The 13,687-nt window shown below is 42.8% G+C and overlaps 1 protein-coding gene across 1 annotated transcript in view; it reads left to right on the forward strand.

Annotated features, from left to right (window-relative positions):
- Enpp3 (ectonucleotide pyrophosphatase/phosphodiesterase 3) overlaps positions 1 to 13,687 on the forward strand; it is a 79,861-nt gene that overhangs the window by 33,104 nt on the left and 33,070 nt on the right. Inside the window, exons 10-14 of the mRNA XM_006986696.4 lie at positions 1,799 to 1,864; positions 3,461 to 3,533; positions 9,845 to 9,953; positions 11,029 to 11,157; positions 11,525 to 11,556. Coding sequence (XP_006986758.1) covers positions 1,799 to 1,864; positions 3,461 to 3,533; positions 9,845 to 9,953; positions 11,029 to 11,157; positions 11,525 to 11,556 — 409 coding nt within the window. The remainder of the gene's footprint in view (positions 1 to 1,798; positions 1,865 to 3,460; positions 3,534 to 9,844; positions 9,954 to 11,028; positions 11,158 to 11,524; positions 11,557 to 13,687) is intronic.

Here is a 13,687-nt window from a genome sequence, read left to right on the forward strand (position 1 = left end):
TGTTGCTGACAAAAAGAAACTTATGGGAGAAAGGGATTTATTTAAGCTCACATTTCCAGATTAAAATCTGTCACTGAGGGATGCCACAGAGGCAGGGACATGAGGCAGTCCATAGTCGAGAGCTGGGGGAGAATGAACGCCTGCATGCTCACCTGCTTGCTTGTGCCGAGCTCGGTTTCTCCATCCTTATAGAGTTCAGGAGCCCCTGCCTAGGGCCTGGTGCTACCTACATTGGTCTGGGTTTCCCCCCATCAATTAATTTTATTAAGACTTACCCAACGGCCAACCTGATGTAGTCAATCCTTCATTAATTCTCTTTCTAAATGATTCTAGGTAGACAATTAAAAGTAATGATCGCAGCCTCTGGGCCATCTTGCTGTCCCTTTCTTTTTCTTTTCAGTGTTAGTAATTGAATCTTGGGTCACATGATACTAAGCCTACACTTTACCACTGAGCCGCATTTGGTCTTAGTTTTGGTCATAATTCTCTCCTCTCAGTTGTAGAGGCCCAAGATCTTAGAGTTGTTGTTTCTGTCCTCTTTCTTATATCCCTCATCCAGTGTTAGCCACAGATGATGCAACCTGAGAGTCTTTTGATACTGCTCTGCTTTGTACATCCATCTCCTTGCCTGTGTCCCTGGGGCTCCTCTCTAGACACCCCCCTGCTTCTTCCCCCCTTCTCATCTATTCTCAGTCATCAGTCAAAAGGGTTCCTTAAAAGTCCAAGTCCAAGGACAGCACTGTTTTGCACCAAAGACTTCAACGCCTTTCGAAGCACATGCTCTCTATATAGCTTCTAAGGTGTATTGTTGTAAGAGAGTTGTAGCCAGAAAGCTACTGATGTGACATTCATCGAAAGAACATTTAGATCTTTCAGCTATTCAGATCCTTCTTCCTAAGTACACTCTGCATATTCTTTCTAATGTGCTACTGTATTCTAGGAAGCTAGTGAGAGCAGGATCAAAGAGAGGTAGTGGCAGACACTGTTTTCAACCACTTTAAATGGATTTCTATGTGTTCTAGTTTCTTTTCTCTTACTGTGATAAACACTATGACCAGAGTCATCCTACAAGAGGAAAGGGTTTATTTTGTTTATACTTCCAGGTCACAGTCTACCATTGAGGAAAGTCAGGACAGGCACTCAAGCAAGAGCTTTGAAGCAGAAACCATGGAGGGATGCTGTTTGCTGCGTTACCCACAGGCTAATGTTTAGCTAACTTTCTTTTCCATCTGCCTAGGGATAGTACCACCTATAATGTCTGGGCCCTCTTACATCAATGAATAATCAAGACAATCCCCTGTAGATATAATTACAGACCAACTTGATATAGACAATTCCTTAATTGAGATACCACTCAAGTGATTCTAAGTGACAAGTTGACATATAAAACCCACCATCACAATATATCAGCCAGAGAGCAAGTCTTTCAGGCCTCTCACTCATCGATTAAGTTCTACTTCAAATGCATATTACGGTCTGCCAGTAGACAACCAATAACTGTGAAAGCAAAAATGAGTAAAAGTTAATAGAATGAGTTGTTGATAATTGATGGTTTTCATTTTCGTTGTGGAAAATTAAAGGGGGAATGAGTAAGGAGGAAAGAAAGAACTCTATTGATTAGGCAGAGTTTGTTGAAAGTCTTTCTGAAGTGTTAACCACGGGACCCTTTGAGTATGCCACACCCTTTCAGTGTTCTGGTCACGCGCTGCAGAATGAATGCCTGAAGGTATTAAGTCCCCTCCCTAAGGAAGAATAGATTGACATTGTTTGATTAAATTTTCAAAACTTTTTATTCCAGTTCTGTCCCATATGAGAGGAGGATCTCTACATTGTTAAATTGGCTGGATCTGCCCAAAGCTGAAAGGTAACTCCTCCGTGGAAGAGGGCTCCATTGTGACGTGCATATGGGTGAAAGGGGACTTTCTGTACCGTCACTGACGAGGTTTCAAAATCTTGAAATTCCCTGTCTGTCCTCTGTCTTTCCTTCCTTCCTTCCTTCCTTCCTTCCTTCCTTCCTTCCTTCCTTCCTTCCTTCCTTCCTTCCTTCCTTCCTTCCTTCCTTCCTGTTTCTTTCCTTCCTTCCTTCTTTCTTTGTCTGTTTGTCTGCCTTTTCCCCTCTTCCTCCTCCTGCCTCCTCTTCCTCCTCTTCCTCCTTCTAACCCCTTCTGGTATTTTAAGAGTAGTTTAGTTAGATGCCAGCCTGAAACTCACTATACAGACCAGGCTGCCTTGAACGTCTTGCAATCTCCCTGCCTTTGCCTACTGAGTGCTGAGTATGAACGGATGTTTCTAGAAAGAAGTTACTCTTTCCAACTGAAACCTTCTCCAAGGCCGATTAACTGATTGGCACTTCAATGATTGTGAAGATTTGGAAACGTCTAGAACCAAATTACAATTTATTTTAAGCCAAATGTAGCTCTATAACTGGCCACTCCTTGTCCATCTCTATGTCAGACCTAACATCCTGTGACTAACGGGTGAAAAACAACTTTAGGAATTTATTAACAAGACCCTAGTTTCCACCAATCAAAGGGCTAAGAACACCATCAACAGCTTCTAGGATTGATAGCAGAGGTGTCTCCATATTTTCCGTTACCCACCTCTCTGATGTTCTCACCAATGTATTTGAAGGTGTCTTCTTGATCTATGACTTTCTCTCTTCTGATACTATCCGAACTTCATGAAACTGCTTCCGTGCTGGAATGTAGGATTTGGTCACTCATATTTGGCTCCACAGAAAACTCTCTTATTATCCTCTTTGAGGTGAGAGATGTGAGTGACAGGCACGTGTCACCATACCAACAATTGACATTGCTTTTTAATGAGCACTTTTCAAGAATTACTCCTGAGAACAGGTGCTCTGGGGTGGGATGGGGGGCTTGTTGACATTAACAATTGAGGTACAGTCAGTCCCTAAGAGGAGAGGCAGATTTCACAAAGATAGAATTGAGGCAGATATCCCAAAGATATAGAATCGAGGCAGAAATGATAGAGGCTCTTCCACTTGTCTCTGAGGATCGATTCTAGGAGCTGGAGGGGCAGGTGCAAGACCAGGGCCATAGACTAGAGTCAGAATACTGAAAGAGAGTACCAAGTAAACAGGAACCATCACATCAGAGACCAGCTGCTCACAAAGGAACTAGGCATAGATCAAAGAGTCAGCCAAAGGCCAGACACCAGGAAGTAGAAAGGTCTGGATGCATTGAGAGAGGTCTTACCTACAAGAGCAAGATATGTTCTCACAACTGAGCCACAATAGTGCTGATTCTGGGAAAGTATTATTTACTTCCCGTTAGGAGACTCTACTCAAGCCAAGTGCATCCACCCACCTGGATGAGGGCCTTACAGAGAGAAAGAGGCAGGAACAGCCGGCATGCTCATGATCTGCAAGATGCTCAAATCTATCTGTAGGCTTTTCTCACATTGTAAATGCATTCCTTTGTTTCAATTTTACCCCTAGACCCAGTTTTTATACCTTATACGTGGAAGAACCTGATTCTGCAGGGCATAACAGTGGACCAGTCAGTGCTGGAGTAAGTTTGTTTGTTTGTTTGTTTGTTTGTTTGTTTCCAAACAAATGGAGAATCATCCAGCTCTAACCTACAAAGTAAGATGGGTTTTTTAAAATCTCTACTGGACACATACATTTTAGAAATACATGAGCCGGGTGGTGGTGGCGCACACCTTTAATCCCAGCACTCAGGAGGCAGAGGCAGGCGGATCTCTGTGAGTTTGAGGCCAACCTGGGCTACAGAGTGAGTTTTAGGAAAGGCACAAAGTGACACAGAGAAACCCTGTCTCCAAAAACCAAAAAAAAAAAAAAAAAAAAAGAAAGAAAGAAAGAAAGAAATACATGAGATCAAGTAATCAAAAGTCTAAAATCTGTATTTTTAGTTTACTAGTTCAATCATGAAGTTGTTAAAAAGTTCTGGGAAGGATAACTGCCTAACTAACCATATCTTGATTCATTTGATTGGCAATCTGATGAAAACTTTGATGTGGCATTACTAATTCACATACTGAGAACTCAAGGCGAGATACGGCATGGCCACTCAGCACTGTAATATGGACATTTCAAGTGAAGTCACCTGCCAGACTGTTGTGGTGTGTCCCAGCTGTCACTCATACCATACCCACTGTCACTCACAGCTCTTCCCAGGCACCTCAGGGGACTGATTCCTCTCCGAGCCCTCGTTATCACTGGAGTGGCTGCTAATACCAATTTTTTCATTAGCTAGACCATTCTCATACAACTTTTCCACATGGCCATTGTCCTTAAATACTATTTCCAACAAGCAAAGCCATGCTGTTTCCTGAACCTCTGTTGTTTTGGCCATAACGGGAAGCTTTAAAAGCTCCCGGGAGTAAGAGGCCCTGTGGAAACGCATTTAACAACTGTCCTCAGCTGAAATGGAAGCATCTTTGTTTGGGCCTCTTCCTTTGCTATTTACCTTTTTCTTTCTTCCTGTTGAGCCGAAATGGTTCCGAAGGCAAGGCCCTGCTGAGTTCTCACCACCAAGGGGCCTCTTTCCAGTACCATTCTGAACTTAATACAGAACTTTCCACTTATTCCGGTGTATCTGAGGGTGAATAATTCACCAACTCCAAACCCCTTCTTCTGTTTATTCTCTAGTCTAGCTGTTATCTATGTTTGCTGCTCCGAGTGTTTGATAAGATGAATCATTTGAGGAGGAACACTGTCCTGGATGTATCTGCCTCTGCATCTGCTTAGATTAGGTACCATTAACTCCTACTTCTCTTTCCTTCTTTTCCGTGCTCCAGTTTTAAAAGTATTGAGTTTTAAGTTTTAAGAGTAATTATGAAAAGCTCTGCAAGTAAAGAGTGCTCAGAGATGTCTATGAAGAGGCCCTGCTCTAGCCGATGTGGGTGGGATTGCGGTTTGTTGGAGGAGTGTTTTAGTCAGGGTTCTCTAGAGGAACGGAGCCAAGGGAATGGACACACACACACACACACACACACACACACACACACACACACCTCCCAAATAACTTACAAAGTGAGCTTTAAAATGGCAATGAGAGCTCAATCATACCCGAGACACTGGGAACTCAGGCATTACTCCGTCCTTGAAGCTGGGTGCCTCGGTAACTGGGATAAGTCCCGGAACGGCTGCCTCTTGCTGGGCAGCCACACAGCCAGCTACTCAGTCCATGAGGCAAGAGGCCTCAGTGTTCTCAGCCTGGCACCGGGAGCCCAGAAAATCAGAAGCAACAACAGAGCAAATCAACTTGTAAGAGGGAGAGCCAACCAAGCAAACGGCGAGATGATCTTCTCTCTGAAATGTCCCTTTTTATCTGGGCTGCGACTAGAAGGTGCTGCCCACTGTAAAGGAGGCTTAGTTCAGAAAGCCACCTGGAGAGAATAAAGAAAGTAATGAGTTAATGCCATAACATTAGTAATGAGTTAATACCTTTCCACATCAGTCAGGACAATTCCTTGGGTGAGGCCTCCTACTCAGACAATTTTAATTTGTGCCCAGCTGACATTACAACCAACCTAAGGGAGAGTCTCCCCTGAGTAACCAAAAAAAGAAAGAAAATGTACAAATGTCCCGATAGAGGGAGCTGAGGATCTCCTACAGTGACGCCCAGAAGGACCACATGCCGACAGACTACTGGCCCCCTTCCCCAAGTGGACAGCACCATGATTGGAAAGAATGGTCATAGCGGGAAACCATTATGGTGAGCTACTCTGTGTCGGGTACTGTTGGAAGTGTAGTGTGAATAGTCCCTCGCATCCCTGACTAGGGCACTGAGAATCAGAGAGAAGGCTCTAAAGAAGCCTAGAGAAGGAGGCCAACACCCAGTCATGCAGATCTCTGCAGGCCAGAGTTCGGTGGGCAGTACCGAGGCATTGTTATTAGCAAAGTGGAAGGGCCAGTTCCATGTCTTTTTAGAGAGCATTTTTACCGGGCAAGAGGAATGCAAAAGAAGGAGGGAGAAACATCCTAGTCTCTGCAGTAGTCCACAGAGAGGGGGTAGTCTTGGGCCAGGGAGGAGGCCAACGTCAAGGATGGAAGGGGGTATGTTTGAGAATCAGTTAGAGGGTAGACGTGACATGACTAGGTGTGAGATGGATGAGCAATGATGCACTTCTGCTTTCTGTCATATGCAAATAGGTGAGTGATGGTGGTTCCCTTGACATTCATAAGCCTACCACAGGGGGATAGTTGGAGTGGTGGGGGGATGCTCATTATGCAATTGAGGTAACTATGATGTCCAAATGAATATAAGTTTCCAAACGGCAATCGACTATGTATTGAAAGCTGAGAGCAGATGAAGAGCTGAAAATTAGTAGCAGGTAGATAAGCACAGAGGTGGAAATGTCACGTGGAGGGAGTAAAGATGAAGACAAAACCCTATGTAAGATTCACAACCAACAGGAAAAATGGGTGCAGAAGCGTTGACGGCTTTGCAATTTTAGCATCATCATCATCATCATTATTTGTAATCACGTTTTAAATCAAAGTTCCTAAAACCTGTGAGTTAAAAGCGCGAGGGCTGTTTTAGCGTGCTTTGGCCCATGCACTAAGCTCACTAATTTGTTCTAGATTTTGCACTCCTCAAAACCTATCTTCCTCTGCTACTCTGAAGAGTTTCTGGTGGGTCTAATGTTCTGCGAGGCAGTGCTAGGTGGAGAAGGTAATGTCTCAGTTCAGAAAGCCTCCTGGAAAGAGTGAGGGAAGTAACGAGTTAATACCACGAAATTTTTTGCTGTTAAAGGAAGCCTTTAAGATTAAGATTTTTAAATTACTGAAATTTTGATAGCTTAAGTGATATGTGATGGGAAAGTTACACTTGAGCGGGCTTAATGAAATGGTGATTTAGAGGGTGCTGGGATTTGGCTAGTGAGGAAGCCATAGGAGTCCAGAAACTTCTTTTATCTTTCTTGCCCTTCCTCCCTTTCCTTACCTTCCTTTCCCAATCCTGTTCTTCTCTCCTTCCCCTCCAGCCCTCTATTCTATCCCCTTTTCTCCTGCCCCCTCCACTCTCCTCACTCACCCTTCCCTCCTCCTCCACCGCCTTCTCTTCTTCTTCCTCCTCTTCTTCCTCTTCCTCCTTTTCTTCCTCCTTCCTCTTTCCTGTCTTCCTGCTCCCTTTCCTGTCTCTCTCTCTCTCCTTCCTTTCCTCCTTCCTCCCTCTTCCCACAGAGTCCTACTGTGTAGTTCAGGCTGTCACTGAACTCTCAATCCTCTCGCCTCAGTCTCCTGAGTGTGGCTTTATTGTCAGGATGGCTTAGTATGGAAGATGAAACTCACACAGATTGGTCTTCACGAGTCAGTAAAAGTCACCTGTTACTCATTATCCAGTAAGGAATCTTTACACCTTTAGTAGGATGAAAAGTTGGGAGGAACAAGTTGTTCCGGAGAGAGAATTAGAGACAGATTAGCTTCAGTGTTGATAAGGTTCACACACATGACAGAGTTTCAGAGTACTGGCAAGTGCTACTGTGGAGAGACATATGGAGGAGGTTATGTCTGGGAGGGTGGTGGGCTTTGGGAAAGCATTGCTATGTAGAGCTTCCAGCCAGCTAGATCCTCAGCGGCTTTAGATTCAGTCTTACAGGAAAGAAGTTGCAGATGCAAAGCACAATCCCTCACCAGGATTTCATATACTATTCCCACAGTGATCATTGTGAAAGTGAACCATCATGATTCTATGCAAAACAGAATTTTCATTTTCTTCTCTTCCCCTGGTGCTAGAGCCCCAGCACCCTGTGTATGCCCGCAATACAAAAGAGAAGCTGAGCTTCCTACCATCCAAACCACAGCTATAAACATTCTGTTCCTTTTCATTAAAGTAGTCCCAATGCTGCTCACTTCTGCCTTCTGCAGAGCATAAATTCCTAAAAGATGCCAAGGTGAGTTAGCAGATGTGTGATGAGTTGGGGTGTATGGATCTTGCCCTGCAAGAGCTCACGTTGACCTTGGAGTAGGAAGGATACACGCATGCGTGATTTCAAGACTGTGGGACATCCAGTGGCAGCAGCGTAGCAAGCGCCGGGAGAGGACAGGGGATGAGAGCCAGCTCTTGGTGTGACTGGGAGACGTGGGTCGGATGATGACGTGGAAAGGGACACTGGGATCTGGGACACTGGCCAGTTAGATTGGAAACACCCTGAGCCTGAGAGTCAGATGAGCAGCTTGGAGGTGGTGACAGATTAGTCTAAGACGGATCCTGGGTTGGCTCCAGTCTTTCTGTCTCTTAGTAACTGTGGGCCCATGAGAGTGCTCAGTCTTTTCAAGGGGACATTCCACATCCATGAGGGAGGATTCCATGTGAGAATTAGCTAATGTCTTCAGCTCGGTCTGATTTGTAAAATGCGGTTTCTAAAGAAGAAAACAAAGATGATAATTGTAATAACATGAGAAACAAGACTCATTTTCCTAATCCATTACTACGATACTTTCTTTTTCACTAAAAAATACTGAAAAATGACAACTTTGAAATTTCATTAAACTTTAGGTCAGTTCAATGTACTATGTTGATAAAGTTAAGAGAAATTGTAGAACACAGAGGCTATGAACAGTTAAAAGAAAATGAACCCCAACTTGCTAGTCAGAGATAGGCATTGTTTATGTGATTTGGTATATTTCTGTAAGTTTCCTGTTCATTTGTTTTTACTTAGAAAGGGCGAGATACTTACATACAAAACCAGGGTTATGTAATATGAATGGCCGAGTTTACAATTTGATTTTCTTTTGTTAATGCTTAACATGGTGTTGTGAGCATTTTCCTATGCTTTGTTCTCTTTAAAAATGTTTTATGGGCAGGGAGAGTAGTTTGTCTTGCCTAGCATGTTTGTGGTTATGAACCTGAGCTCCAGCAAAAACAAACACACACACACACACACACACACACACACACACACACACACACACACACTTTGTAAGGACAATAGCATATGCATCTTAAAATCTGGGTATAATTTACTTTTCCTAAATTAAATTTGCAAGTCAATAACATTGTAGGTGAATTTTTCTATCTAGACCGCTGATCAGCTGTGTCCTGCCAGCTGTTCCCCAAATAACCACACAGGGACTTAATGTTAATTATAAATGCTTGGCCGATAACATAGGCTTATTTTTTAGCTAGTCTTATAACTTAAATTAACCCACTTCTAAAAATCTGTGTGCTTTCCTGGGGCTCATTTACCTCATGTATGCACTTCCTTCCCATCCTACCCACTCTGCGTCTCCTGGCGCCTCCTCTGACTCTGTCCTTCTTTTTCCCAGGGTCCTCTCAGTTCGGCTCTCCTGCCTAACCTTATCCTGCCTAGCTATAGGCCAGTCAGCTTCTTTATTAAGCCACAGTGACATATATTCACACAGTGTAAAGGAATATTCCACATAACATGATAGGTTTCTTTGCATGCAATATTTGCATAGACATTGAATTATCAGGTTGTGGAACATACTGCTTTTTAATGGTCTGGTCTCCACCATCACATGACCTTTCAGAATGTATACAACTCTTTGGCTCTTTTAGAAGTACCCAGATTCATGCCTCTGCCATCAGTCATTCTTATGAAAACATCTGTAATGAATGGTGTTTGTTGGTATTCAATATTCTTTCCTATATTACAGCCTTTAGTTAGGTTTTCTTTGTAGGAAATGTGGTCCAACTTTTTTGTTATTATTTATAGAACGTGAGAGGATTTATCTTTGGTAACTGTGGTGACAGGTGCTGTCTCTCATGTTGTACTTCAAACTGCAACAATTTTAGAGAGGAAGATATGCTTAATTTTTCCTTGATTGGGCAATGACTTAGTTAACTGAAACAACTTGAAACGGCAACTTGAAATTTAAAAACTTTTTTTCCAGGTAATTAAAGCCTTGCAGTTAGTTGATGATGCCTTCGGAATGTTGATGGAGGGTCTGAAACAGAGGAATTTACACAACTGTGTCAATATAATCCTTCTGGCTGATCATGGTATGCTTTTTTAAAATTACATTTTATCATTGATTATATTTTATCCCTCCAAAGATAATAAGAAAAGATGGTGAAATTTTAAATCTGGATTTCCAGATGTAGACGTTATTGAAAAAGTAGAGAATGGATTTTGTGGTAACTCATGGAAAGAGGTCTAAAATTTCTGCCTTAATTATTTAATAGTTCTGCATATCTGTCCATATGCTTTACTCTCTGAGAAGCAGAGTCAAATAGGGTTAATAGCAGTTACCAGGGATGTGGGCCAGGGATGTTGCTCAGTCTACAAAGTCCTTCAGGAGGCCTTTCAGCCATGATTTCTTTGTAGTAGTTGGCTACGCTTTAGTGGCTGCCGCACTTTATTGCATGGGGGTGTCTTACGGAGCTCCCTGTATTTCTTAAATTATGTGGTAAGTGTGCGTTTAAGCATTTTTCTTATCTACAAAAGCCCTGCCTCCTCTTGTTACCCAGCTCAAAGTTAACTTTGAGTTTGTTTGTGCTAAACAGGAAAGGAAGCAGACCCCTCTTCCTGCACACCAATGTGCTCATGCTTAAACCGCCTCCTTGCCCCACTGATGTCCAATGCAAAGTGCATTGAAAGCTTCTAAAATGGTGCCCTCCATCTTTGCCTGCTGCTTTGAAGCTACAGGAAGGACTTTTCACGAACCTTTTATTAAAGGAAGATGTTAAAAAATTTGTGTGCAGTCTTAAGAATCTGCCCATTAAAAAAAAATTAACAACTGGTTCTAGAGAACACGATGCTTACATGAATGTCAAATGTATCTTTTGAATCCTTTAATTCATCTGTATTAAACAAATGACCTACTTAGTTTTTCCTACTGGGTCTCATTTCATGATGAGGAGTCTTCTCATCCATCGCCTCGATTTTCAATTTCTGCCATTTGCAGAATAACAACTGAGTAAACTGTACAAATGCTCACTCTGCTTGTCTTTGACACATATATTTGACATGAACAAAGACAGACGATTGTTATCATATATATATATGTATATATATATATATATATATATATATATATATATATATATATCCATTGATGTTTTTATTTTATTTTAGGAATGGACCAGACCTACTGTGACAAGGTGGAGTACATGACCGATTATTTCCCTGAGATAAACTTCTATATGTACCAAGGACCCGCCCCTCGAATCAGGACTCGTAATATCCCTCAGGACTTTTTTACCTGTAAGTATGAAGAAAATGAAGGGAAACATTGAAAGAGTAACCGTAGTTACCATGTTCTGAGAGCCCATCAAGACTACAGGCTCCTTTGTGGCTTTTTGGGAAAACCACACAGAAGCACATGAGAAATCCCCCCATTTAAGTGTAGTTAGTCTACGTGATCGGTGGTGCCCCCTCACACCGTTGGTTCAAAACAGATCGTACTCCAGTCTTTAATTCTAAAGTAACTCTTCGATTTAAGAAATTTTAAGCTAATTTTTTGAGATCACAGCTTTGGATAAATAGATATGTGTGTCAAATTTGCTATAGGTGTGTGCATTTGGGTCAGTGACTTATATGTAATGTGATTTATCTTTTTGTTTTGAAACAGTTAACTCTGAAGAAATTGTCAGGAACCTCAGTGTAAGTACCTTTTGGAAATTTTTATGGTGAATTTCCATGTTTAAGATCTATTAATGTGTATTGTTGTTGTTGCTGTTAAAATACAGGTATATTCCTATTGTATGGAATCTATTAGTTTATTATTGTTATGAATGACGCTAAATTGTTTTAAGTGTGCGTGGCAAAGAGTCAGAACAAAAACAGGAAGATGGAATATAAACTATTGAGGATAAAGAAACACTGAATACATGGTTAATGTCATCTGTAACCTCTTGCAAATTCAGAGATGCTAGCACAGTAATCCTTTCAGAACTGATAAACAACCTCGCCCCCTACCGGTGAACTGCGTAATGCAGCGCTCATACTGGAAGGCTTTGTGCTTCAAAGTTTCTTCAGGCTTCTCTACACACACTTGTTTTCTTTGTGTCCCATCGCTCAGTGATCTGCATGCAGCTGAAGTTATCCTGGGGAAGAGGAGCGCACCTCTGATATCCGAGAGGCGCAAAGAGTTGAGGAACGCAGGCTTTGAGGTCCTTCCCAAGGTTTCACATGTGCAGGCTTGGTTGGAGCTGCATAGCCTGGGAGGACCAGGCTGCAGTTCTCCTCGAAGTGGTTTGCTTTTTCTGGAAACCCGTGGTAGCGCAGTCTCAAGCAGACCTGAAGCGGAACCTCCACACTGTGCTAGCGACGATCAGAGACACGTTTTAACCTTAAACTTGATGTCTGTGCACCAAATTCTAAAACACGAAGAATAACCAGGTGCTTCCTCAGAACCTGTCTTCTCCTGATTTAACCTCAGCTGCACACCCAGAGAAAACGTGTGATCGGTCCAGTTACCTGCCGATCTCAGAGACGGTGCGCTGTTCTCTTGTGGGGAGCTGTACTCAGCATTGCCACGTGCCAGCCAGGAAGTAACAAAAACACTGATGTAGAGTACGAAGTCTAGAAAAGATACCGAAACAGGCAACCGAACAGAAACAAAGCAAAGAAGCAGAAACCTGGCAGAAGTGTGCAATAAATACTTCCCCTCTGTAAGGGGGCCTCGGAGTGGGTACAGAACACGTCCAGACACCAACTTCTCAGCCCCAAGGAGATTTATTACCCCAGGGGCAAGTGGGGAACGGGGTAGGGATGCTGCATCTAGATCGGACATCTTTTTTTCTTTCGTTCGTTCCTTCTTTTGTTCTTTTCTGGAACTCACTCTGTAGCCCAGGCTGGCCTTGAACTCACAGAGATCCCCCTGGCTCTGCCTCCTGAGTGCTGGGATTAAAGGCGTGCGCCACCACCACCCGGCTCAGCAGGTGTTTCTTGAGGAGAAAGGGCTAAGTCTAGGGTGAGTTGGTAGGTCCTGATTGGACAAGTTAGCCAGTGTGGTCAAATGATGGATTTTGGTTGCTGGACGTTGGTGTTCAGTCTCAGGATTGAGTCGGTGGTAAAATGAGGGACTAGGTCTTGGGGGCTAGCTTTAGGTATGCCATCTAATAGTTTAGCAAGGGAGAGGGGAGGAGGGAGGGCTAGTCTGCTGGAGCCATGCTTGCAATGCCGGGGCCTGTTAGAGGGCCCTTCACTTTCCTCCTTGGTTTGATCATGTCTCCTTACTCTCCCATTGCCGGCACCTTTTTAAAATTTTGTCTTTATGTCATATCTCATAGTCCCTCATTTTCCTCCTGTAAGTTGCCTAAGAGATAAGAGTGACACAAGCTTGATAATTAAGATGAGATACTATGGTTTAAAATACACGAGAGCTGGGCGGTGGTGGCGCACGCCTTTAATCCCAGCACTCGGGAGGCAGAGCCAGGCGGATCTCTGTGAGTTCGAGGCCAGCCTGGGCTACCAAGTGAGTCCCAGGACAGGCGCAAAGCTACACAGAGAAACCCTGTCTCGGAAAACAAAACAAATAAAATAAAATAAAATTCACGAGAATAAGAAAGAGGAATTTTCATTTCCTCATATTCTTACTTATGTGTATATTTTTTTTCCAATTTTGTTTCTCATAGAGGTTATGAAAGTTTCTTTGTAATTCTGTTTCTCAATTCTCCGTGTTTACTTTGCATGAGCAGACACGAATGTTATTTTCATTTTTAAAGTTTTAAAATGATCATTATTGAACAGTTTTTTAAAATAAAATTTTACTACTTTGTGATGAACCTGT

This window comes from Peromyscus maniculatus, chromosome 16, assembly GCF_049852395.1.
Source record: "Peromyscus maniculatus bairdii isolate BWxNUB_F1_BW_parent chromosome 16, HU_Pman_BW_mat_3.1, whole genome shotgun sequence".
Taxonomy (NCBI): domain Eukaryota; kingdom Metazoa; phylum Chordata; class Mammalia; order Rodentia; family Cricetidae; genus Peromyscus; species Peromyscus maniculatus.